General features: G+C 53.4%; 1 protein-coding gene and 1 non-coding gene across 2 annotated transcripts in view; one reads left to right on the top strand and one right to left on the bottom strand.

The window, feature by feature from the left end:
* PYGB (glycogen phosphorylase B) overlaps positions 1–26,848 on the bottom strand; it is a 58,776-nt gene that overhangs the window by 11,412 nt on the left and 20,516 nt on the right. The window contains exons 2-12 of the mRNA XM_036908715.2: positions 21,607–21,708; positions 13,124–13,202; positions 10,395–10,498; positions 6,311–6,442; positions 4,767–4,878; positions 4,369–4,451; positions 3,184–3,327; positions 2,611–2,703; positions 1,855–2,001; positions 978–1,141; positions 22–136 (exon numbers count right to left, since the gene is read on the bottom strand). Of these exons, the coding sequence (XP_036764610.1) occupies positions 22–136; positions 978–1,141; positions 1,855–2,001; positions 2,611–2,703; positions 3,184–3,327; positions 4,369–4,451; positions 4,767–4,878; positions 6,311–6,442; positions 10,395–10,498; positions 13,124–13,202; positions 21,607–21,708 (1,275 nt within the window). The remainder of the gene's footprint in view (positions 1–21; positions 137–977; positions 1,142–1,854; positions 2,002–2,610; positions 2,704–3,183; positions 3,328–4,368; positions 4,452–4,766; positions 4,879–6,310; positions 6,443–10,394; positions 10,499–13,123; positions 13,203–21,606; positions 21,709–26,848) is intronic.
* Positions 17,723–17,823, top strand: LOC118925683 (small nucleolar RNA U13). The gene has a single exon (XR_005030152.1). It is a non-coding gene; the product is annotated as a small nucleolar RNA U13 (small nucleolar RNA).

The following is a 26,848-nucleotide window of genomic DNA, read 5'->3' as shown; positions in this document are numbered from 1 at the left end:
AGGGCTCGGGCGCAGACTCACCTCCGCGATGGTGTCAGCGAGCCCTGGGTTGCACAGGAGCAGCCACCGCCGTGGCGTGATGCCATTCGTCTTATTCTGGAATTTCTCTGGCTCCAGCTCATGAAAGTCCTTAAAGCTAAAAGCAGAAAAGAGGTAGCCATCTCCAATGCTGTTCCAAACAAGGTGAGCAAAGAAGGACCTTTGATGGAAACCCCCCGAAGTCCCTGGAGCTGGGCTTTTCTGCCATTCCCTAGGAGTGCAGTGTTGTCAGCACCATGTGCCCTGAGAGCCCGGGGCAAACACCCTTCAAGGCACCCCACATCTGGCCGTGGGCTTTCCCAGAACCGCACAGGCACCAGGCCTGCCATCCTTCAGAGGGATGGTGATGGTGGGGGGCACAGGCCTTGGAGCTCGAGGACCCGAGGCAAGGTTTCCTCCTCTGTAAAATGGGGACACCCCCAGGGACATCTGCCTCGGGGATTAAAGATCCCACAGCCCTTGGGCTGCACCAGGAGCAGAGGTGCCTGAGGACAGGCCTGGTCCAGCCCCCAAGCACCCAGGAGATGCTCCACAGGGCAGGTCAAGGAGGGACGGGATGGACTCAGAGATCGTGTGCCGCCACAGAGGGATGGGAAACATGAGATCTGACTTAAGAACTCCTCCTTCCTCTCCAGGACAGACCCTGGCCACGAGGCGCTGCCCCCCACCCTGTCAGGCCTGGGGTGCTTGTCCCCAGCTGGGGGCTCATGCTTATGGCCAGTAGCCGGCGGCTCCAGGGGCAGAGCCTCCACCTGGACAGACAGGACCGCAGAAGGCAGGAGTGGCCGCCAGTGAGCAGAAGGCTCAGCCTACCATGCTGCCAGCCAAGTCCCCACCCACTGGCCAGGGCACTGCGGGCACGGGGAACGGTGTATGGTGTGGGCGGTGGGCAGTCCCCATAGGCAGCCCAGGCCCAGGGAGAATCTGGTGTCACTCACACCGACTGCTTCACAATCTCCGAGTGGATCCTGGCCACGCCATTGACCGCATGGGACCCGATCACACACAGGTGGGCCATGTTGATCCGCTTGCAGTCCCCCTCCTCGATCACAGACATCCTCCGCAGGCGGTCCACATCCCCAGGGAACAGGGCGGCCACATGCTGTCACCGAGACAGAGAGCCATGGGTGGGCGGGGTGGGCCCTACAGGGCCCAAGCCCCCAAGCGAAGTTCCACTTCCTTCAAAAGAATCCTGGGCTCTGCACGCAGCCCCTAGGGCGCTCCCAGCCCCAAGGAAGGAGGCCACTCCCCGCACGCCCTGGCCCAGGGAAGGGCCCGGCCTGGCCTGCCCACTCGGCAGAGCCCCCTTCTGGGGGCAGACGGGGCAGGCGGCGCTGGGGACGTCATGTGACTGCAAGGAGTGGGCCGGAGCACGGCTGACCACGTTCTGACCCGTGGAACTGCTTTTCCACCGAGAGTTTAAAGTGAATGAACATAAGCACACCTGAATCCAAGCTCGCCCTGCTCTTGTGCCGGTACCCTCCCCGCCGGCGACAAAGAGGAGACTGTTCCCCAACCCCCCAGACGCTGCTGCCTCGGGACAGCGACCTCTGCGCTCCCAGAGGCGGGCACAGCCAAACCCCGCCCCCAAACAGGCATATTTAGACCTGAACGCCTGACTCCCAGACAGCGGGGCTCTAGGAGTGGGGGCTCGCCAACAGCTTGCCGAAGACCCGGACCCACAGCGCCCGGTCACCCGGCCAAGAGAGGAGGGCCCTCGGAGGGGGTGCAGCCCTGCGCCCCGCCCATTTGTCCGCCCCTCCCGCGGCCCCGCCCATTTCCGTCCTCCCCTCCCACGGCCCCGCCCGCGCTCACGTCCAGGTGCCTCTGGTTGAGCGCATAGATGATCTGCAGGTGCCGCGGCAGCAGCTTCTCGAACATGGATACAGGCCAGCGTTCCAAGGCCTCGGGCAGCACCGTGTGGTTGGTATAGGCACAGGTCTTCTTTGTGATCTCCCAGGCCTAGAACGTTCCGGTGCATTTTGTTTGGGAACAAACAGCTATTTTGCTAGAGGCCTAGGGAAGGGGGAGGTCTGGCCCCGGCAGCGCCTGTCCTGAACCCTCTCTAACCTGCAGGCGAGCTGTGCCCCCGACCTGCCGGCAGCCCCCACAGCATCGGCCAGTAACGCTTACCCACCCCAGGGCCGCCCCACCTCGCTGGCTTTATAAGCCATTTTCACTGTGCCAAGCAGTTCTCTACTTCTGTTTCCCCAAACTGGCCTCACGCCTGCGGCCCAGGGACACAGGTAAACTGCCCTAATGACAATTACAACCTCGCAGGCTGATTCCAGTAATCAGACCAAGAGAACCCATCACACCGAAGATCTAGGTCAAAGTCAGTCATCAGAACACACTCTAAGTATGTCAGCAGCATATTTCTTTAAACTTAACACTTCTGGGTTTTTGTGGCAGTTCTAAGATGAGAGAATTACGCGACGAGCTCAAGGACGCATCAGGCCCGCCTTGAGTTGCAGAGAACTAACTGCTCCTCGTGTCCCTGCCGCGCTGCCCTCACCGTGTCTGGCTCTCGGGGCAGCAGACCCCGCACCCTTGCCCCCACCCAGCACGCACCTTGTCCCAGTCCACTTTCTCCACGTCCACCAGGATCCGCATGAGCTCGGGGATGGCGAGGGCCGGGTGGGTGTCGTTCAGCTGGATGGCGACCTGCAGTGCACATGCGATCCCATCAGGCCCCGCCTGTGTGGTGCTGCAGTGGTCGGCGTGTGCGGGGCTGGGGTCCTCAGCCAGCCACCCGACAGCCCCGTGCAGGCGCTGAGCCCAGCACAACACGGGCGGGGCCAGGAGGACCCCGTGGACCGGCTCCACAGGAGGCGCGCAGCAGCCAGCAGCCACGGGGCCACCAGGCCCCGATTCCAAATGTCCCCCTCGCCTAGGACAAGCGGGCTGTTTGCAGCCACCCGGCCACCTGCCGACGCATCAGACTTGCCTTCCCCCCAGCCCCCCGGGGCCTTTCACAGTGGCTCTGCTGCCTCGGCTCCCGAGAGCACCCAGTGCGGCCGAGCTGGCGAGGCAGGGGGCCTGCCCCCAATGCTGAGGGGACCTGGACGGGCATGCTGCCGTCCCACCGCGGCCTCGGGAAGGAGCTGGCCCGAGGACGCCTGTCCTCACTGCCAACGCACGAACCTTGTCAGGGAACGTCTCAAAACTGGTCCTCACGGGGTCACGGCAGCCGAACTTGGAGGACTTGAAGCGGCGAACGATGTCCTGGAGGGTGGCGGCCACCACGAAGTACTCCTGCTTCAGGCGGAGCTCCTTGCCCTCGAAGAACTGAGGCACACAGCGCTGGGGTCGACACCTCGCTGGGCCCAGCCCCAAGGCCAAAGACCCGGGACAGGGCCCCCGGCCCCCATGGGTGCCCCAGGCTAGGAGCAGGCCTTCATCAGGGGTCCTGCCCCAGCCTCACCCCAGGGGCTGCAGACATGTGCAAGGATGACAGATGGGAGCCTGAGTCCCAGCTGGTGCCAACACTCAACCCCCAGGACCCGGGACCTACAGCCCACGGGCAGGGGCAGGAGTGCCTGACCTGCATGGGACCTGCAGACAGGGCGCAGGCACAGAGGCAGCCGGTGGAGGCTCATGCGACCCTGTGGGTGGGTCTAGCTCCTACCAGCAAGAGGCCGAGCACAAGGCCCGGCCGGGCCCCTGCAGCGTGGCCTCCAACGTGTGGGTGCTCTAAGACCGCCCCACGTCTGGAGTTTCAGGATCTGCCGCAAATCTCCAGGTTTGTGAGCCATTTGGCCCAGTGCCGCTTGCTACCACATGCGTGTATCACTCCCACAGAATAAAGGCCACACAGCCCATGGGTTTATCTCTGCCAACACAGAAGCCACCGGACACCAAATCTGGTGGCAAGGGAGGCTGTTACCACCTTGGGTAGCCCGTGGGGGGCGTGTGGTAAAGGCTTCTCAGACCATGGCTGTCACGTGTCACTGCAAGAGAGGCACTGGCGTCCCCGCGGCACAAGTGGGCCAAGAGCAGGAGGTGCACGGACGTGAGGTCTGGCAGGCTCCCACCTCCCCGCTCGAGGGGCCGCTGTGTATTATGGGGGTGTGAGCCGGGCCCAAGAGCCCACAAAGCCCTTAGGGAGAAAGGGCAATGGGGGTGCCAACAGGCAGACTGGGACTCAGTCAAGGATGCCGGGCCATCCTCACCCCGAGGAGTCTCACGGGCACCGGTGGCCACCTACATGGTCTCACCCAGACCTGATGCCTGCGAGCAGAGGCTCTCAGAGCACCCCAGCCTGGCGGTGTGCTGTCCCGGCCTCGAGGGGTACAGCACAGACCCGGACCACGCACGCGAGCGACTCACGTTGTCGTTTGGGTACAGGACTCTGGAGATGTTCTCGGCCAGGTTCCTGTCCAGCACGGCCTCGATGTAGCCACCCACATTGACTAGAGCAGAGATAGCCGGGTCAGGACCGCACGCCTGCCCCGTGCACCCGCTGCCACAGCTCCTCCTGAGCAGGGAGCAGCCTTCCCGGGCAGAAGGCGCCCCCGGCCCTGACCCACAGCACCCTGGGGACTGTGGCGTCCCCCATGCAGGACCCCAGGCTCCTCACTCCCTCCTCAGGGTGCACAGCCCCATGGGAGCTGACTCCACCCGGGGCCTCCTGGGGGTCCCCTGCCCTTGACAACAGTGGTGGGACGGGAGCCACACAGGCGAGTCTGGGACAAGCCGCCTGATGAAGACAAGAGGGAGGGACGCACAGTCGTGCAGCTTGAAGTCGTTCGGCGCCTTGGCGGACCACAGCCTCATGGTGTTGACCGTGTTGTTCCGGTAGCCTGGCACCGGGGTGTCATAGGGCATGGCCAGCACCACCTGGCGAGGAGGGAGGGCGGGATGGAGGCCAGCCAGGTGCGCTGCCTTCTGCCCTCACTGCCCCGAGCACCTCTGCTGGCCTGACAGTTCCAGCGCTGGGCGGACTTGGCCCTCGGCCCGCTTCCACTCCTCCAGGGCTGCTGTGCTGCCCGCTCTGCCCCACCCCGTCCCACACGCAGCCCCGCCTGCAGTCCCGCCCGCAGCCCCCGCTCAAGCAGTCTCAGGACTCAGCCGCCCCTCCACACGCACCACGGCTGGTTGACTAAGTCTCTCAACCCCTGTGGCCGTGACCTCGAGCCCACGGCAAAGGCAAGCCAGCCCAGCCCCCTCTCCCGACGGGAACCCAGGACCTGCTCCCCACCCAGAGCCCGCCGGCACGCCACCCCGATGCCCCGTCCAGAAGCGCCAGCTTTGCTCTTGGGAAGCGCAGGAAGAAGTGAACAAGCTCCGACTGGGCTTGTGGCCCTGCTGCTCTCCTGGCCACCTGCGCAGTGTGACGGCAGCGGCGCGGCATGCAGTCAGCTGATGCCACGGAGGACGGGCCACGGCGCCTCGAGGCAAGGCCCCAGCCCCGTGTTCCACCCTGTCTCCCTCAGCCCTCACCCTGCCCCGCTCCCTGCACCCGCAGCCTCATCCAGGCCAGGGTCAAGCCCTGCACAGCACGTCCAACTGCCTGCCTTCCCGTCCACGGCCCCCCTCCGCTTAAGGCCCTCACCACACCCCAGCAGGATGCCCCACCGTGTCCACGTCCCACACACACTGACACGTGCATCTTGCACAAGCACACACTTAGGTAACTGATCAATCCCCTTCGCTTTTCCAAATTAAACTCAATGTACGTCACTGTAGGCCTGCACAGCACGGAGCCCCACACAGCCTACTCAAAACTGAGGCGCAGAGAGTCCGGACACCTCTCGATGCATACACTGCCTTCCCCCAGGCTCACCACTTTGTGCTGCTCTGCCCACGTCACCGGCCCGCTGAGTGTTGCTCACAGCCGCCCCCGCGCCTGAGGCTCCCGCCTCCCTAGAACCACCCCGATGGGCACAGCCACTGCTGAGCCAGATGGGACTGCTTGTGTCCCCTGTGGCCTCACCACGGGCCCGGGGCTCTGACAGCTCCCTCGGGGGCTGTTCCCAGGAGGCACCACCCATGGGACCAGGAGCTTGTGGCCAGTGGGAGCGTCAGACACCTCCAGAGACGACAGGGGCTGCTCGTGTCCCCCAGGTTCCATCACCATCCTCCCTGCCCCTGAACTGCCGGCCTCCCCCCACACCAGCTCCTGTGAACTACGAAGGGCATGCTGTCCGTTCAGCACCTTCTCGCCTGGACCATCCCGACCAGTGAGAGCTGGCGTCTGTGAGCAGGATCCCTCGGGCTCTCATCTCGAGCAGCATGCCCCCCACGGCCCCAGGAAGGCGCCATCGGGTACCTGCGTGTCCAGCCACCTCGCGCCCTCGGGGCTGTGCTCCACCCTCCCGTAGAAGTGCACAGGGAGCATGTACTCGGGCCGGGCCTTCTCCCAGGGGTTGCCGTAGCGCAGCCAGTCGTCTGCCTCCTCCACCTGCAAAGGGGCCGCAGCGAGGTGAGTCCCGGGGCCACAGCCGATGAGCCACCGCCCAGCACAGGGACAGAACCACAGCCCCTCACGAAGCTCAGATCTCCTGTTCCGGTCAAGGCCATGTGTTTGAGAATTAACACTCCGGACTATTAAAGAAATAAACTGATAAAATTCATAAAAATGCATCAGAGTAAAAACACATGGAGAACCACCTGAATTCACCAATAAAAGGAGTGAGGTCCTAGAGAAATTAAAGAGGACACTAACAAATGGAAATTCATCCCATGCTCTTGGTTAGGAAGAATTAATATTGTCAAAATGGCCATCCTGCCCAAAGCAATCTACAGATTCAATGCAATCCCTATCAAAATACCAACAGCATTCTTCAACGAACTGAAACAAATATTTTAAAAATTTATATGGAACCACAAAAGACCCCAAATAGTCAAAGCAATCCTGAGAAGGAAGAATAAAGCAGGGGGATCTCGCTCCGCAACTTCAAGCTCAACTACGAAGCCACAGTAATCAAGACAATTTGGTACTGGCACAAGAACAGAGCCACAGACCAGTGGAACAGGATAGAGACTCCACATATTAACCCAAAAATATATGGTCAATTAATATATGATAAAGGAGCCAAGGACATACAATGGGGAAATGACAGCCTCTTCAACAGCTGGTGTTGGCAAAACTGGACAGCTACATGTAGGAGAATGAAACTGGACCATTGTCTAACCCCATATACAAAAGTAAATTCAAAATGGATCAAAGACTTGAATGTAAGTCATGAAACCATAAAACTCTTAGAAAAAAACATAGGCAAAAATCTCTTGGACATAAACATGAACAACTTCTTCATGAACATATCTCCCTGGGCAAGGGAAACAAAAGCAAAAATGAACAAGTGGGACTATATCAAGCTCAAAACCTTCTGTACAGCAAAGGACACCATCAATAGAACAAAAAGACATCCTACAGTATGGGAGAATATATTCATAAATGACAGATCCGATAAAGGGTTGACATCCAAAATATATAAAGAGCTCACGCATCTCAACAAACAAAAAGCAAATAATCCAATATAAAAAATGGTCAGAGGAGCTGAACAGACACTTCTCCAAAGAAGAAATTCAGATGGCCAACAGACACATGAAAAGATCTTCCACATCGCTAGTCATCAGAGAAATGCAACTTAAAACCACAATGAGATATCACCTCACACCAGTAAGGATCACCACCATCCAAAAGACAAACAACAACAAATGTTGGTGAGGTTGTGGAGAAAGGGGAACCCTCCTGCACTGCTGGTGGGAATGTAAGTTAGTTCAACCATTGTGGAAAGGAGTATGGAGGTTCCTCAAAAAGCTCAAAATAGACATACCATTTGACCCAGGAATTCCACTCCTAGGAATTTACCCTAAGAATGCAGCAGCCCAGTTTGAAAAAGACAGATGCGCCCCTATGTTTATCACCGCACTGTTTACAATAACCAAGAAATGGAAGCAACCTAAGTGTCCATCAGTAGATGAATGGATAAAGAAGATGTGGTACATATACACAATGGAACATTATTCAGCCATAAGAAGAAAACAAATCCTACCATTTGCAACAACATGGACGGAGCTAGAGGGTATTATGCTCAGTGAAATAAGCCAGGCAGAGAAAGACAAGTACCAAATGATTTCACTCATATGTGGTGTATAAGAACAAAGGAAAACTGAAGGAACAAAACAGCAGCAGACTCACAGAACCCAAGAATGGACTAACAGTTACCAAAGGGAAAGGGACTGGGGAGGATGGGTGGGAAGGGAGAGATACGGGGGGTTGGGGGGAAGAAAGGGGGCCTTACTATTAGCATGTATAATGTGGGGGGAGGCATGGGGAGGGATGTACAGCAAAGAGAAGACAAGTAGTGACTCTACAGCATCTTACTATGCTGATGGACAGAAACTGTAATGGGGTATGTTGGGGGGACTTGGTGATGGGGGGTGTCCAGTAAACATAATGTTCCTCATGTAATTGTAGATTAATGATACCAAAATTAAATTAAACTAACTTAAATTAAAAAAAGGAATGAGGTCCTGATGGCACGAGGGCCCTCAACCACACTCGTCAGAGCCCACGTGTGGGAACCGGTCACATGAGGCCTGAGGAGCAGCCGAGAGCAGAGACAGAGGCAGGCGGATGGTCGGACCTGGGCCATGCCTGTAGGGTGGTGCCGGGCTCCTCCCAGGCTGCTGACCGGGGGCTCGGAAGGCAGTGATGTAGTAAAAGCCACTTGGTATCTCAATAAAGCTGTTACGTATTGACAAGAAGAACCGGAGCTGCTGCTGTGCGGATGAGGGGCACTCGGGGTGCCGGGCACCGTGCAGCAGAGTGTGGGTGTGGCTCTTCCACGAGGCTGCCGTGTGGCAGCTTAGTGTTCAGAAGCTGTGCCAGGGCCACCCAACCCAAAAATATGTAAAAACCGCAGAAGGTAACACTGGAAGGGGCTCCCGGACTCCGGCGACCCTCTGAGCGGAAGCACATGGGGCAGCTCCTCCCGCCACTCCAGGGAACTCATCCTGCGTGGCCGAGAGGAGACAGTGGTGGGTATGAACTGACTAAAATGAGAAGAGATGGAGTCTTTCTGTTCAGATCAACAAGCAGCCCCTACACAAGCTCAGGGAACTTTGCTTCCTCTGGGGCCTCATCTTACTGGGCTCGGTGTTCTCACGAACTGAAGGTCTGTGGTGAGCCCGCCTCCAGCAGCCCACTCTGGGGCATCTCCCGATATTTCAAACTTCATTATTACATTTGTTAGGACCTGTGATCAGTGATGATGATTCTCTGAAACCGCAGATGACGGTCAGTGCTTTGTAGCAATAACGCATTTCTAACTAAGATGCACCTGTTGTGCTGAGACACAGTGCTGCGGAGCACAGACCATGGTGTGTGTGACGTGGCCTCGTGCGCCCGGGAAGCCGCATTGTCAGACTCGTGTTCCTCGATACCCACTGTACCGTGGAGGTCTGGAAGCCAGCCCACGGGATCTCCGAGGTGGTCTCGGAAAGCCATCGGAGAGCATTTGGGCAACTAGGGAGGTGCCGTGGCCGAGGTCATAGCCCCCACAGGCACCTCCACGTCACACACGCCCCACTGGCAGTTCTGGCAACCACACAGGCCCGCGCGACCCGAACCCCCATGACGCGGGGTGTTTCCGTCACCCAGGAGCAGTGCATTCATTCAGACTCTCCTGCCACAAGCCTTCCCACCCCAACCCCAGGGCTGCCCTGTCACTTCGGGCCCCACACTGCATTAAATAGGCTGGTCTCTGGTCGAAGAACAGCCTCCGTTCTGAGGGACTGAGCGAGGGGCCCAGCCTGCCCGGTGGAGGACGGGACACTTGTTTGAGATCCAGCTCGTCTCACCACAGGGTCTCGACCCTCTTACTTAGCCTAAGAAACAAAGCTCCCTCTTCCCCAGGGCTGCTGCTCTGCAGAGTCCAGCCGCTGGCCCCCCTGTGGCCCCCACGCTGGCGCCAGTGGGTGAAGGCAGGTGGGAACAAGCCTGCAGTAACTGTCTTTCAACGACTCCAGGTCAGTGACCCAGACAGGGCCACCCTGGTGCCACGCCGAGGCACCATGGGAAGCCCAGCCACAGCACGTGGGTTTTCATCCCTGGCGCCTCCTGTGAGGCCAGGGGCCCTGTGGCCTCGCCCAGCAGGCTTCCCAGGCACCGCGAGCAGTGAGTGCCTGAGCTCACACAGACCGGTCCTTCCCGCCCCACCGCCTGCCCGCGGAAACATGAGGACAGTGAGGTGCTCCCAAGGCTGCCCTGACTGCACCTGCCTCCGCTTTGCCTGGGACTGGCCTGTAGTCCCTCCAGGAATGCATTTCCAGGGTAAAAAGCTGTGCTAAAAGTGCCCCTGTTGACTTTCCCCTGTGAAAGAGCAAAGGAACCAGTTCTCACCCACCTGCCAGCCATTGACAATCTTCTGGTTAAATATCCCAAACTCGTAGCGGATCCCATAGCCATATGCCGCCAGGCCCAGGGTAGCCATGGAGTCAAGGAAACAGGCTGAAAATTCCAAGCACAAACAACTTCTTGGGATCAGAGGCAGATCTGGGGCCCACGGGGGGCAAGGCCCCGCTGTCACGCAAAGGCAGCTCTGGGTCATGGGCCCGGTGCCAGATTGTGCACCCATGGTGACCAACCAGCTGCAGGCTTCATGAAAAGGAACCGAGCTCCCTGGCTGGTTCCTTCAGCCTGAGGGCCCAGAGCCCCACCAAGAGGGCATCAGAGAGGCCCCTGGGGGTGGGGTCCACGGGGAGGGAGGGTCAGAGCCCACAGAGAGCAGGGCGGGCTCCGCATGTCTCCACTTCTGCCGGCTCGCGGAGAACCTCACTCGGGCGTGGGCCCCCCAACTACACTTCCTACTTGAAACCCCTGCTGTCTGCCCAGCTCTGCCCACTGGGGAAGACGCAGGGCTGTCCGTGTGCATCTCTCCATCCACAGGGACCCCGACAGCCAAGCGCCAGGGCCACCAGGGGCTGGGGCAGCACGTTAGCAAAACAAGCCTTTGTTCCAATCGACACGTCTTGAAAAAACACAATGTCTCAAACAAGGATCTGGAAGGCAGCCTTGTTAAACTTCTGGATCAAAAAGAAGAAAAGTCCACATGAAACCCCAGCCAATAAAATATACGCCAGTCCACCAAACACCCACAGGCCCCTGGCACGGGGTGGAAGCAGAGGCTGACAGCTGGGGCCTGGGCTCTCCTGCTTAGGGAGGCGTCTGCTCGGGGGGCCCTGGCGCACCAGGCCACCGCAGGATGGGGCCACCCAGGTCTGCACACCGAGGGCTCCCAGGAACCAGAGGGGCCCACAGGGAGGGGCCGCTGCACCTGCCTGTGGACGGCCAGAGCACTGCAGGTGCAGGGAAGGTCGGCAGGGGGTCAGCAGGAGCCGGACCGCAGGAGGCTGAGAACACTTGCAGCACAGCGGCCCGGGCAGGGCGGCTGGCCAGCCACCAGCACCCTGCCTTGGGCTGAGGGGACAGCAGGCTGCCACTCCAGGCCCCTGTGGGCCGTGGGGACCAGGGTCGGGGGGCTTCCCAGTAGCTTGGGAAACAGGTTTTTACTGCCTGGGAAGATGGCTGAGATCACAGAATGCCTGGGGGGAGGGGCGCCTGGGGCTGTGTGCTGTCCACCAGCGGTGGTGCCATGATTCCATCTAGGGGAAGTAAGCCTCAGCACACTATGACCTAACCCCCACCTGTGTGACCTCACCTCCACCTGTATGACCTCACCTCCACCTGTATGACCTCACCCTTGCCTGTATGACCTCACTTCCACAATTTGTATATTACCTCCACCTGTATGACCTCACCATCATTTCTATGATCTTACCTCCACCTGTATGACCTCACCCTCACCTGTATGACCTCACCTCCCATCTATATGACCTCACCCCCACCTGTATGACCTCACCTCCCATCTATGACCTCACCCCCACTGGTATGACCTCACCTCCACCATTTGTATGATCTCACCTCCACCTGTATCTCACCCCGTGACCTCACCCCCACCTGTATGACCTCACCCCCACCTGCATGACCTCACCTCCATCTGTATGACATCACCCCCACCTGTATGACCTCACCCCACCTGTATGATCTCACCCCCACCTGTATGACATCACCCTCATCTGTATGACATCACTTCCACCTGTATGACCTCACCCCCACCTGCATGACCTCACCTCCATCTGTATGACATCACCCCCACCTGTATGACCTCACCTCCATAAACTGAAACAGGCCCTGCATTTGGGAGCAAGCAGAGTGGATGGGACACAAGCTTTCACACTAGGGGTGGAGGAGGAGCAGACCCCATGAATTGTTTCTTTGTAGATTTGGTTTGCGAGGAACATATATTGCATTTATAATTTTTGAAGAATTTAAGTTAAAATTTGAAAACATAAACACACACTCCCCCAAATAAATCTTAGGGCGTTCGCTCCCTTCACAAACTGATGACTCCCAGAAGGGGCCGTGACGCAAAGCGGCAGGGGCCCAGGTCCAACCCCTCCACACAGGAAGGCAGGACGAGACCCGGCCTCTCTGCCCCGACAGTGCGCCCGAGGGCCTCGGGGTACGAGCGGAACCAGAGCTCACTGCTGTCTCCTCTTCCAGTTCACCGACCCGGCTCCCTCTCCCCAGAAGCTGGCAGGAAGAATTACAACAGAAAAACAACTCTGGCTCCCTCTTGGTCAGGGCGGGCCAGGGAGCAGCCCCCAGACCCCCCAACACTGTAGCCCTGGGAGCAGCTCACTGTGAGCCGGCTGACGTCCCTGACGCGTGTGTGTGTGCGCGTGCGTGTGTGTGCCTCCACCGGCCTTTCTCCTCGTCACTGCCTGTGGGAAGTGGCCAGTGTACTGGAGGCCCCTCCGAGCACCCGTCACCAGCACCGGCAAGCCCGGTCTCCGGGAGGGTCATGAGGTGCCCCTTATATAAGGACAACAGCTATTTCACATTGTTTCCATTGGCGGCAAAGATTTCTGGTTTAGAGGGTGCTCCCCTACACCCGAGGGACCGGCGCACGCCCAGCAGGTCAGCACAGGTGCGGCTGAGCGGGGGACCTTCCTGTGGGTCGCCGCCAGGCACTGCGCAAGGAGGGGCCACGTCCAGACCAGGCCCAGTTACCTGCCAGCCTCCCCAGGCCTCCGTTCCCGAGGCCCGCGTCCTCTTCTATCTCCTCCAGCTCCTCCAAGTCCAGCCCCAGCTGCCAGTCAAAGCAGAGGAAACATTTCAGTATTAATCATATTTTCCCTCAAGCAACAGCTGGAAATATATTTATATCTTGTAAACTCGTCTCAATCCAAGATTAAAGTCCGCTTTCCTCTAGACTTGAAAACCCAGTGTTAAAATCGGGTGTGCAGTCAACGTGTGAAAATGAAAGTTTCCAGGTAGTTCAAAAGCTGCCAAACTACTTAAGAATGAGCGGCCAGAACGAGCCTTGGGTTAATAGCCCAAGTTTTTTACTGCCAGGTTATTAACTCACTTACAGTGGACAGATTATATCCTAAAAATGAAACCAATGGTTTTAATAATTCTCTAATTTGCATGGTCTGATGGTATTTATGTGACATATTTTTAAACAGAAACCTACAAGCGCCTTCCAGTGGCCATCATACACTCTGGTGACACTGCTGTGGCATGTCAAGCATCAGAGGGAAGCTACAGCCACAGCCTCGCGGCCTGACTTGAAGCCGTTCTGGAAGGCAGACCGAGAGGTCTCCTGTTATGACGGACGATCGTTCCATCAATCGAGCTTTACCATATCAAACTTGACATAGTATTCACATTACTTACCTTGATCAGCGGTTTTTAAACTTTTTCGTTTCAGGATTGGAATTATACCTATCAGTATTTACCAGATGAGAAATTAGAATGGAGAAATGTTTTTTTTAAAGTACATACGAGTTCATTTAAAAGTAACAGTAAACTCGTTACATGTTAACATAACACAGTTTAATGAAAAATACATTTTCTTGAAGCAAAAAAAATTTACTGAGAATGACAGTATTTTTCATCTTTACAAATCTCTTGAATGGACTTTCTCCTTCAGCATTCAATCTGTTGCGATACCACATATCACGCAGCCTCTGGAAGACACCACGTGTGCTCGTGAGAGGATAAGAATAAATAGCTCCGGCCTGCTGGACCCCCTGAGAAGGTCTCAGGGCCCCTGGGCATCTCCAACCACACTTTGAGAACACGGCCAGTCACGAAGGGTGGAAGAAAAGCCGTGAGAACATAGAAACATCAGGGCCGCGAAGGAAGTAAGGCTGGAGGTATCGGCACGCACGGTGATCTGGTTCAGAGTAAGATTTCAGATTACTGACTTAACTCCCATAGTGATTTTAAAGACTGTTTTCCACCAAAAATATTTTGGATATGGGGGGGACATAGGATTTACCTAACACACACACTAGCTCAAAGTTAAGAAATATATTTAACTATAACATTTTCCAAATTTTCCTGACCACCGAACCCCCTTATGCACGAAACAATCTGTAAACCCAGAGACCACACCAAATACAGGCGGGGCAGAGGCGTGGGGAAAACGATTTGCCCCTTTCTGTTTCAACCTTGAGCGCTGAGGCACTCCTCAGCTAGCTCCGGCAAGCCGCGCCTTAGCTCTGCGTGTCTGGGCCACAAAGAGCACCCGAGGCAAAGGCTAAGACCTCGCGGAGCGGGCCCCTGGAGGCAGAACACACGACGGGGCGCTCGGCCTGCTTTTCCTTTGCCGAGATGTCACCCACAGGCCCCAGAGCTCTCCCTTTCAAAGTGAACCAAGCCGGCGGCCTTGCAGTACAGCCGCCCTGGTGTGCAGCCATCGCCACCATTCACCTCCAGAACAACGTCACTTCCAGAAGCAGCCCCACCTCACTGGCACCCTTCCTGCAGCCCCAGGCAGTCGCTTTCCTACCTTGTGTCTCTACAGATTGGCCTATTCTAGACATTTCCTATAAATGGAAACACACAACATGTGACCTTTTGCATCCCAGCTTCTTTCAATGGAACAGTGTCTTCAGGCCCGCCCATGGCCGTGTGCGCCGGCGCTTCCCCTCGCTGCGCAGCACTCTGTCCATGGCTAGGCCACCTTAGGTCACGTGTCAGTCGATGGACACTTGGGGTGTTCCCACTTTTTGGCTATTATGAAAAATGCCGCCATGAACATTCATACACGGTTCTTTGTGTAGACTTGTGTCTTCATTTTTCTGTTATTAACCTGGCAGTGGCACTGCCGGATTGTATGGTAATTCTATACTTAACTTCCTGAGCAAGACTATTTTCCAAAGTGCTCCGTCACTTTACTGTCCGACCAGCAACACACGAGGGCTCCAGTTTCCCGCACCCTCGCCAACGCTCCCCCGTCTGGATGATCAGAGCCATTCCCGTGGGTGTGAAGTGGTCTCGGTTTGGATTTCACTGGACGTCCTTTCACCTTCTTGTAAGTCTTCTTGGGAGAAATGTCTACTCAAGTCCTTTGCCCATTTTTCAATGGGGTTCTCTTTTCGTCATTGAGTTGTCTTTATATATTCTGGAAACCAGACCCTTATCAGATTTGTGATTTACAAATATTTGTCCAGCTTTGAAGGCTGTCTTTTCTCTTTCTTTGTACTGTTCTCTGATGGACAGAAGTTGATGCTTTTGTCTAATTTATCCACTTTTTCTTGTATTGCTTGTGCTTTTGGTATTATTTCTAAGAATCCCTTGCCAAATCATGAAGATTTACTATATGTGTTCTTCTAAGAGTTTTATGGTTTTAGCTCTTACCTTTGGGTCTTTGATCCATTTTGAGTTAATTTTTTGTATGTGGTGTGATGCAAGGAATCAGCATCATTCATTCGCACGTGAATGTCCAAACGCCCTGGCACTGCTTACTGGGAAGACCATCCTTCCCGCACCGAGTGGTTTTGGCACCTTTCCCTCTGAAGGAATCAACTGACCATAGGGAACACCAAAACCACAGGCCACAAAAGAAGAAACAGACTAACTGGACTTGATGAAAATTTTAGACTTTTGTGCATTCAAGGACACTGTACCAACAGAGTACATGCACATAAAAAAGACGCCCCATATCACTCATCATTAGGGAAGTGCTGATGAAAACTAAAATTAGCACACCCATTAGAATGACTATCAAAAAAAGAATGAAAAATAAAAGTGACAAGTGCTAGTGAGGACGTGGAGAACCCTTGTGCCTGCTGGCAGGAGGGTGCAAGGATGCAGCCGCTGCAGAAAACAGACAATGCATTCTCAGAAAGTTAAATACAGAAAATCATGATCCCGCAATTCCACTGCTCGGTAAACACCCAGAGGAACTGGAAACAGGCTCTTGAAGAGGCATCTATACCCACGTTCATAACAATACTATTCATAATAGCTATGCGGAGGAAGCAATCCAAGTGTTTATTTACAGCTGAATGGATAAATATGGAGTATCTACATACAATAGAATATTACTCATTTTTTTGAAAAGAAGGATTCTGACATATACTACAACATGGATGAATCTTGAAGATACTAAGCCAGTCAAAAAGGCAAAATTGTGAAATCTCAGTGATACAAGGTACCTAGAACATCAAATTCATAGAGGCAGAAAACAGAATGGTGGTCATCAGGGCTGGGGGAGGGGATAATGGGGAGTTAATGCTGAATGGACGTAGCTTCAGTTTTGCAGGACGAAAGCTGGCCGGTGGCGTCCACGGCACACCCTGAACACACTTGATGCCACTGAACTATGAGCTCAAGCACAGTTACGATGGTAAATTAATATTATGTGTATTCTATTACAATTTTTTTTAACTGGGGGAAAAAATCAATTGGCTATACATGTGAGGGTTTGCTGGGCCCTTCTCTTCCATCTCCCCGTGTGTCCATCCCCAGGCCAGTTCCACGTAACCCTGCTGACTAAAGCTTCGTAGTGAGTTGTGAAATCGGCAAGCACGAGTCTTCCGGCTCGGTGCTCCTTCTCCAGGATGGGTGATTCCTGGCCTGTGCCTCTCCCTCTGGGTTTTAGACCCAGCTGTTGACCTCTGCAAAGCAGCCAGATGGAGTCCTGGTGGGGACGGCAGGGCGACTGCAGGGTGTCTGCAAGTCAGTCTGGGGACTGTCACCATCTGAACGGCACTGAGTCTTCCAAGCCACGCATGGACAGGGATGTCTTTCCTTCTTCGGTCTTCTTTAATTTCTTTCAACAATGTCTTACGGTTTTCAGAATAAAGCTTATACTTTTTTTGGAAATTCATTTTGAAGAGTTTTATTCTTTTTGATGCTATTTTAAGTGGAATTGTTTTCTTAATTTCATTTTTGGATGGTTCATCGTAAGTGTATAAAAACACGGGTTGATTTTGTCTACTCATCTTGTATCCTACAACCCTGCTGAGTGCGCTCATTGGTACTAACACACTTGTACGGATTCCCAGGGGCTCCTGCATCATGTCACCCGCCAACAGACACACCCCACTCAGTCCTTCTTTCTCTCCACTCTGGATGCCTCTTATTTCATTTTCTTGCCTAAACACCCCGGCAAGAACCACTAATACAATGCTGAGTGGACGTGGTGAGAGTGACATCCTTGGGGCAGAGCAGCAGGCTAAACCACCAGCTGGGGACGCCATCTGCCGAGTGCAGGCCGCGGGGCGCTCTACGGGACAAACCCGGTGTCAACAAAGAAACCACAAGGCAGAAAAATAAGAGAAGAGGAGAATCCTAGAGTCAGAGAGATGTAGGATCCTTTTGCGGCTCACAGGCACGCTGATGGGGTGTTCACGCCCTGTGTGACATGTCTCCTTCAAACCTTATTATGATGTCAGCACATTGCCTGTCTGACTTGAAAAAAAAAGAGACAGATTTAAGAAACTTACCAAATGCAACCAAGTTTCTGAACATACTGTTAAAACAAGTTATGAGGCAATCAAAGAAATTTGTATATTGCCTGAAAAAAAACCTATTAAAAAATTATTGCCAATATTTTAGGGGTCATAATGACCCTATATTTAGAGATACCTATTGCAATAGTTACAACTGAAATATGCTGTCTGATGTTGGCTTAAATAAGCCAGGAGTGGTGGAGGAATCAGCAAAATGGGACTGGCTGTGAGCTGGGCTTGGTGACTGGTGATGCCACACGATCGGTACGTGGGAAAGTTCCACAGAACAATCACTCTATTTTTCTACGTATTTTTAATTTGCTGTAACAGAAAAGTTCTTAAATGTGTCCCGGATGGCTCAATCAGCAGACTACTGTTTCTTTTGAAGTTCCAGCCTTTAGGGCAATCTGCTCCCCAGCTACGACTTCCCAGCCCTGCTGAGGTGGTGGTGGAATGAATTATTTCTGACGTTATAAATGGGGGGCTTGGGGGAGGACCGTCCAAGCCCCGTGTCCTCCTCTGGCTGCAACTCAATGCACTGGACACCCCGCCTTACGACTCGAAGGACCGGCAAGTGTGCATCTATAGACAGTGCACGTTCCAGCATTGCGATGACCTTTCAGACACAAGATTGATTAAAAGCTAAATATCAAGTGAAAATCACTTGTAAGGAACGCTGTCCATTTAAAAGGTGTATGCTCCCTGTACTTTCTAAGTTTCTAGGATTAAAATTTTCACGTAATAAAAATTATAAGCAGAAATTACATACTTATGATGTAAACACTGCCTAAGATCTTTAGTATCTGCAAGAAGGGCATGAAGAGAAAATGTTCTGAAAAATAAAATGCTTTACACAACTGTAAACCCCACTAAATACCCAAATATTGCATGCTCTGTGTTCATATCCAGTCAACAGAGCTCAAATGACAGATCACCTGCCAGGACAACCTCTCTTTCTAGATAATTTTGAGCATAAGATTCCTATTTTGGGAAATCAAATTTTGTCCCCTACCCTTTTTTTCTTTTGGTATCATTAATGTACAGTTACATGAGCAACATTATGGTTACTGGACTCCCCCCATCATCAAGTCCCCACCATATACCCCATTACAGTTACTGTCCATCAGCATAGTAAGATATTATAGAGTCACTACTTGTCTTCTCTGCGCTATACTACCTTATCTGTGCCTCCCCGGGGCTACATTATGTGTGCTAATTACAATACCCCTTCTTCGCCCCATCACTCCCGTCCCACCCACCCTCCCCTGTCCCTTTCCCTTGGTAACTGTTAGCCCATTCTTGGATTCTGCAATTCTGCTGCTCTTTTGTTCCTTCAGTTTTTCCTTTGTTCTTATACTCCACAGATGAGTGAAATCATTTGGTACTTGTCCTTCTCCACCTGGCTTATTTCACGGAGCATAATACCCTCTAGCTCCATCCATGTTGTTGCAAATGGTAGGATGTTTTTCTTCTTATGGCTGAATAATATTCCATTGTGCATATGTACCTCATCTTCTTTATCCATTCATCTACAGATGGGACACTTAGGTTGCTTCCATTTCTTGACTATTGTAAATAGTGCAGCGATAAACATAGGGGTGCATCTGTCTTTTTCAAACTGGAGTGCTGCATTCTTAGGGTAAATTCCTAGGAGAGGAATTCCTGGGTCGAATGGTATTTCTATTTTTAGTTTTTTGAGGAATCTCCATACTGCTTTCCACAATGGTTGAACTAATTTACATTCCCACCAGCAGTGCAGGAGGGTTCCCCTTTCTCCACATCCTCGCCAACATTTGTTGTTGTCTGTCTTTTGGATGGTGGCCATCCTAACTGGTGTGAGGTGATCTCATTGTGGTTTTAATTTGAATTTCTCTGATGATTAGCGATGTGTAGCATCTTTTCATGTGCCTGTTGGCCATCTGAATTTCTTCTTTGGAGAAGTGTCTGTTCAGCTCCTCTGCCCATTTTTTAATTGGATTATTTGCTTTTTGTTTGTTGAGATGCGTGAGCTCTTTATATATTTTGGATGTCAACCCTTTATCGGATCTGTCATTTATGAATATATTCTCCCATATTGTAGGATGCCTTTTTGTTCTATTGGTGTCCTTTGCTATACAGAAGCTTTTTAGTTTGATAAAGTCCCATTTGTTCATTTTTGCTTTTGTTTCCCTTGCTCAGGGAGATATGTTCAGGAAGAAATTGCTCATGTTTATGTCCAAGAGATTTTTGCCTGTGTTGTCTTCTAAGAGTTATATGGTTTCATGACTTATATTCAGGTCTTTGATCCATTGTGAGTTTACTCTTCTGTATGGGGTTAGACAGTGATCCAGTTTCATTCTCTTGCATGTAGCTGTCCAGTTCTGCCAACACCAGCTGTTGAAGAGGCTGTCATTTCCCCAGTGTATATCCATGCCTCCTTTATTGTATATTTATTGACCATATATGTTTGGGTTAATATCTGGGCTCTCTAGTCTGTCCCACTGGTCTGTGGGTCTGTGCTTGTGCCAGTACCAAATTGTCTAGATTACAATGTCTTTGCAGGAGAGCTTGAAGTCAGGGAGTGTAATCCCCCCAGCTTTATTCTTCCCTCTCAGGATTGCTTTGGCTATTCAGGGTGTTTTGTGGCTCCATGTGAGTTTTAAAGCTATTTGCTCTAGCTCGTTGAAGAACGCTGTCTGTGTTCTGACATGGATGGCACTGAATCTGTAGACGGCTGTAGGCAGGATGGCCATTTTGTTTTGCCCCCAACTTTTACTGTGCCAACTGAAACTACCTGCCCCAAATTCTTCTCTTCACTAAGTCTTGGAGGGGAAGACAAGAGCCCCCGAAATGCAAGGCTGCCCGAGACCTGTGCAAGGCCCCCAAAGCACCTTGCACCCCAAAGCAGCAAAAGCAAAGGCAGTGGAAGGGGCTGCGAGGAGGGCGCGGCTGGTGAGGGGAGCGTGGCTGGTGAGGAGGGCATGGCTGGCGAGGGGGGTGAGGCTGGCGAGGGGGGCACAGCTGGCGAGGGGGGGCGTGGCTGGTGAGGGGGCGAGGCTGGCGAGGAGGGCGCAGCTGGTGAGGGGGGTGAGGCTGGCGAGGGGGACACGGCTGGTGAGGGGGGCGCGGCTGGCGAGGGAGGCACGGCTGGCGAGGGCTCCTGCACATCACGGGGGTGGGCGGGCGCCATGTGCTCACACCTGCGAGCTCCACTCAGAGCACCGGTGGAGGGGAGGCCGTGCAGGGCCCAGCGGTGCAGAGGGAGACGACACAGGCCCTGCTCTGCCCCGAGGCTGCTGAGCACAGTCAGCCCCGCATGAGCGGCTGCTGGTGAAGACCCGCTAAGCAAAGGCAGTTCTTGCTCTGACTGGGGGGCAGAGGGCAGTTTCATAACTAGAGCGCAGGACAGCACAGAGGTTATCTTAGGGGTAGAGGATGGATCAGTACTGCAAGGACGGATGGGCTGAAATCGTCTACTGCTGCTGTGCGCTGACCTGCCCGGGCTGAGGGGAGGAGGGCAGCGGCTTCCAGAAGCTTCAGAACCCCGGCGTCACAATGCAGCACAGTCCCTGTGCTTCCCACGTGAGCTTCCCAGCCCATTCTTACCTTCTCCCCTTGGGGAGGCGGGTCGCCAACCACTCTCCCCCATGCAGGGCACCCTGCGCCCAGAAACACCACCTGGCCCCCTGGCAGCTGCAAACCCCGGCATCAGCTTGACCCGGGGCTGCTTTAGGCAGCACGGAGGCTGTGCCGCAGGACCCGTACCTGGTAAACGGCCTCATCGCAGGCACTCTGAAGGCCCAGGTTCACCATTGTGTTCTGCAGCGTGCGGCCCATGTAGAATTCCAAGGAAAGGTAGTAGATGCGCTGAGGAAGCAAAAGGAGACACCTCAGGTTCCCACTCGGTCCCCACGGGGAAGGTCCCCTGATGAGCGCAACTCACGGGCACGGCCCTCGGGGCCCCACCCCAGTGAATCCCAGCAGGCTGCCCCCTCCCCGTGCCAGGCCCACCACTCAGCCAGCGTCCCAGGGCCCCAGACGCCACAGCCTCTGCTCGCTGTCCCCCTGAGGCCCAGGAGGGTATGAAACCCCGACGGCAGGCAGGGAGGCCGGGGAATGAGGCTCCCGCTGGGTGGAGGCAGGTCTGGGCTGAGCCTGGCCTCCTCCGGCACCTGCCCTGGGGCCGCTGACACCCCACATCGCAGACGCAAGCAGCCTGGGAGGGGGCTGGGGCGACGCACACGCGGGGCACTGGGAATGTCCGTCTGCACACCAGCACAACCACAAGGACAGACAGCCACGTCGCCTCCGCACAGGGCTGCCTGCTGTGGGCTGGGGCCTAGCCAGGGACAGCGCCCCGAGGGGCGACACCCCACTTCCCAGGCGCCGCGCAAGCCCGCCCTTCCCTCGCTGCCCCCACGCTCCTCAAAGCCAGCGGACCCAGGCCCGCCACCCTCCACATGAAGCCTGGGGAACACACAGGAGGGGCGGCACCTTCCATGGGGCAGCTCTGGGCAATGCAAGGGGGACTGAGAGGCACAGACCCGCCACCACCCCACTGCACCCCGGGACCAGTGCGCTGGACCTCCAGGGCTAACAGGCCACCTGCACAGCCTCCAGGCACCCCCAAAACAGTCCTGATCACAGGGGTGCTTTCAACACATGCACAAGCTCTCTCATACCCTTCACCCCAGGTGCACTGGAGACACCTTTCCAAACCAGGGTCTGGGAAGGCGGATTCTGACCTCAAGGCGAAGAACCACACTGCTGCCACCTTCCCCAGGGCCCAGGCACACGGCACAGAACAGGTCTGGTGCTCAGCTGGGAGGTCTTCCCACAGCACCCTGAGCCCAGGCTAACCGTGAGAACCCACCGCTACCCCCACCCCGGCAGGCCCAGCTGGGGGCCGGCCTGCGGGCGCCTGGCCTTGCTCATCCCAGACAGGAGACCACGCAGACAGGCCCTAGACCAGGCCCAGGGCAGAGAGGGCGCTGGTCAAACCCGAGGGCGGGCTGCAGGGGGCCGAGGGCAGTGCCAGCATCCTGGCTCTGCCATCCCCGCAAGTCTAGAGTCGCTTCCCAGTGGGAGAGTGCACACACCCGCCTGGAGAAGGTCTGTGAGTGCCTGCAGGCCGCTGCACACGCGAACCCGGGGCACAGCGCTGACTGCACAATGGCTTTATCTTTCCTGTAGGTAAAAATTTCCAAAATCCAATCTGAAAAACGTACTTCCCTGTGTGCTGCAGGATGCAGGGAGAGAGGCCTGGATTCGTTGTCCGCAGACACCACCTGGGGTGCCAGGTGACCTGACAGCCGTGCCCCATCCCGCTCCCAGCAGCGACTCTCCTAAAAGTGCCTATTTTACCCCCGGGGCAAGGATGCTGACCAGAAACACCCCAGGAGACTGAGGGTTCTGCTAGGACAGCTGACTCAGCAGCCCGCCCTCGGGGCCTCGGGGCCACCTTCCATGTCAGTTCACACTTTCTTGCCACAATTTTCAAACTAGTCTCTTCAGAACCTAGAAGCAGCCTCAAAGGGTGGGCCAGGCAGAAGGGGCTCCGAGCTCGCAAGACACGTGGGCAGGGGACCTAAGTGAATGGAGAGGCAGCCCACCTCAGTGGATGGGAAGGCTGGACACTGCTACGATGGCAAAGCTCCCGAAATGGACCCACAGACTCAACACAGTTCCTCTCAAAACTCCAGCTGGCTTCCTTGCAGAATGACAGGATTATCCTAATTTTCAGATGGAAATAAAAAAGATTTCAAATAATCAAAACAATCTCGAAAAATAAGACCAAAGTTACAGAGCTCAGACTTCCTAACCTCAAACCTTATACTACTTAATGATAGTCAACAAGACCTGGTGGTGCTGGCATAACGACACCCAGACCAATGGGATTCACTAGAGTTCAGAAATAGAAATGCACATTTATGGTCAACTAATCTCCAACAGGGGCACCCAGATAATGCAGTGCAGTAAGGGGTACAAGCTCTTCAATGAATGTGCTGGGACAAGGGATACCCCCATGCAAAGGAAGGGAGCTGGATCCCTATTTCACACCAGATCAAAAACCAATGAAAAATGGATCGAAGACCTGAATGTAAGAGCCCAAACCACACAACTCTAAGAAGAAAACAGAGAAGTGAATCTTTATGTCCGTGGTTAGGTAGTAGTTTCTTTTGATTTAATATCAAAAGTGAGGATTAAAGATGGCGGCGTGAGAAGAGAGACTGAGGCTTCCTCCTAAAACTGGATACAATTAGAAAATTTAACTGGCGCAGCTAATCCTGAGAGAGCAACAGGAAAGAGGACACGTCAGACTGCACACACCTGGAGAAAAGAGCAGACCTCAGGGAACGGGGTGACGTACCAGAGCTGTGGCTCCCGGGACCCGAGCCCCTCCCTCACCCCAGCTCACCGGCGGGAGGAAGAGAAACGGAGCAGGGAGGGAGTGGAAGGCCTGGGACTGCTGAATACCTAGCTCGGAGATCTGCGCTGGGAACACAAACCTACATTTCATGGTGCTTTCATGAGACTCACGTGACTACCGGGTTGGAAAGTTAATACAGGCAGAGTTCCTGGGGAGACTGGGATTCTGGCTGCTTGTGGAAAGCAGGGATCCATACCCGGCTGCTCTGGGACAAAAGCTTATACCTGTGTGCCCGGCCCACTGGCGCAGGCAGTGGAGACAGGCACAGGAGCCAGGAGGCGGGGAACAGCTCTTTCCTACCCCCAGTACCGCTCCCCTGTGACCCCCGACATTGCTTCAGGGGCTCAGCAGCTCCAGAATAGAGCTTCTGGACACTAGAGGGCGCCATATACAAACATGAAACACCAAAGGAACCTTGTCCAGAGTAAAATTGTTAATACAACTCCCGAGAAAGATTTAAATGATATGGACCTCATGACTCTTCCTGAAAGGGGGTTCAAAATAAAAATCATCAACATGCTAATGGAGGTACAGAAAGACATCCAAGAACTCAGGAATGAATTCAGGTCGGAGATCCAATCGCTGAAGAGCAGGATGGAGGGTATTAAAAGCAGGTTGGATATGGTGGAGGAGACAATAAATGAAACAGAAACTAGAGAAGAGGAATACAAAGAAGCTGAGGTACAGAGAGAAAAAAGGATCTCTAAGAATGAAAGAATACTGAGAGAACTGTGTGACCAATCCAAGCAGAACAATATTCGCATTATAGGGATACCAGAAGAAGAAGAGAGAGAGAAAGGGATAGAAAGTGTCTTTAAGGAGGTAGTTGCTGAAAACTCCCCCAATCTGGGGAAGGAGATAGTCTCTCAGGCCTTGTAGATCCACAGATCTCCTAACACACGGGACCCAAGGAAAACAACACCAAGACACATAGTAATCAAAATGGAAAAGATCAAGGATAAGGACAGACTGTTAAAAGCAGCCAGAGACAGAAATAGGATCACATACAAAGGAAAGCCCATCAGGCTAACATCAGACTTCTCAGCAGAAACCTTACAGGCCAGAAGGGAGTGGCATGATGTATCTAATGCAATGAAGCAGAAGAGCCTGGAACCAAGATTACTTTATCAGGCGAGATTATCATTTAACTTTGAAGGAGGGATTTAACAATTTCCAGATAAGCAGAAGCTAAGAGAGTTTACCTCCCACAAACCATCTCTGCAGTCTATTTTGGAGGGACTGCTATAGATGGAAGTGTTCCTAGGGTTGGATAGCTGTCACCAGAGGTAGTAAAATCATGGTAGGGAGGGTGGAGCAGCTGACTGCAAGGAAAATGCAAAATTAAATTGACTATCCACAAAGCCAATCAAGGGCTAGAGAAAAAGTATAGAATATGATACCTAATATATAAAGAATGAAGGAGGAAGAAAAAGGAGGAGAAATAGAAAAGAACCTTTAGATTGTGTTTGTAACAGCAGACTAAGTGAGTTAAGTTAGACTCTTAGATAGTAAGGAAAGTAACCTGGAACCTTTGGTAACCACGAATCTAAAGCCTGAAATGGCAATAAGTACATACCTATCGATAATCACCCTAAATGTAAATGGACTGAATGCACCAATCAAAAGACATAGAGTCACTGAATGGATAAAAAAACAAGACCCATCTATATGCTGCTTATAAGAGACTCACCTCAAACCCAAAGACATGCACAGACTAAAAGTCAAGGGATGGAAAAACATATTTCAAGCAAACAATAGGGAGAAAAAAGCAGGTGTTGCAGTACTAGTATCACACAAAATAGACTTCGAAACAAAGAATGTAACAAGAGATAAAGAAGGACATTACATAATGATAAAGGGCTCAGTCCAACAAGAGGATATAACCATTATAAATACATATGCACCCAACACAGGAGCACCAGCATATGTGAAACAAATACTAACAGAACTAAAGGAGGAAATAGACTGCAATGCATTCATTTTAGGAGACTTCAACACACCATTCACTCCAAAGGACAGATCCACCAGACAGAAAATAAGTAAGGACACAGAGGCACTGAACAACACACTAGAACAGATGGACCTAATAGACATCTATAGAACTCTACACCCAAAAGCAACAGGATACACATTCTTCTCAAGTGCACATGGAACATTCTCCAGAATAGACCACATACTAGGCCACAAAAAGAGCCTCAGTAAATTCAAAAAGACTGAAATCCTACCAACCAACTTTCCAGACCACAAAGGTATAAAACTAGAAATAAATTGCACCAAGAAAGCAAAAAGGCTCACAAACACATGGAGGCTTAACAACATGCTTCTAAATAGTCAATGGATCAACGACCAAATTAAAATGGAGATCCAGCAATATATGGAAATAAATGACAACAACAACACAAAGCCCCAACTTCTGTGGGACGCAGCAAAAGCAGTCTTAAGAGGAAAGTATATAGCAATCCAGGGATATTTAAAGAAGGAAGAACGAACCCAAATGAATAGTCTAACGTCACAGTTATCAAAATTGGAAAAAGAAGAGCAGATGAGGCCTAAAGTCAGCAGAAGGAGGAATATAAT

This window comes from Manis pentadactyla, chromosome 14 (genome assembly GCF_030020395.1).
Source record: "Manis pentadactyla isolate mManPen7 chromosome 14, mManPen7.hap1, whole genome shotgun sequence".
NCBI classification, from domain to species: Eukaryota; Metazoa; Chordata; class Mammalia; order Pholidota; family Manidae; genus Manis; species Manis pentadactyla.
The sequence above is the reverse complement of the archived record's forward strand: the minus strand, read 5'-3'. Positions and strand labels throughout refer to the sequence as shown.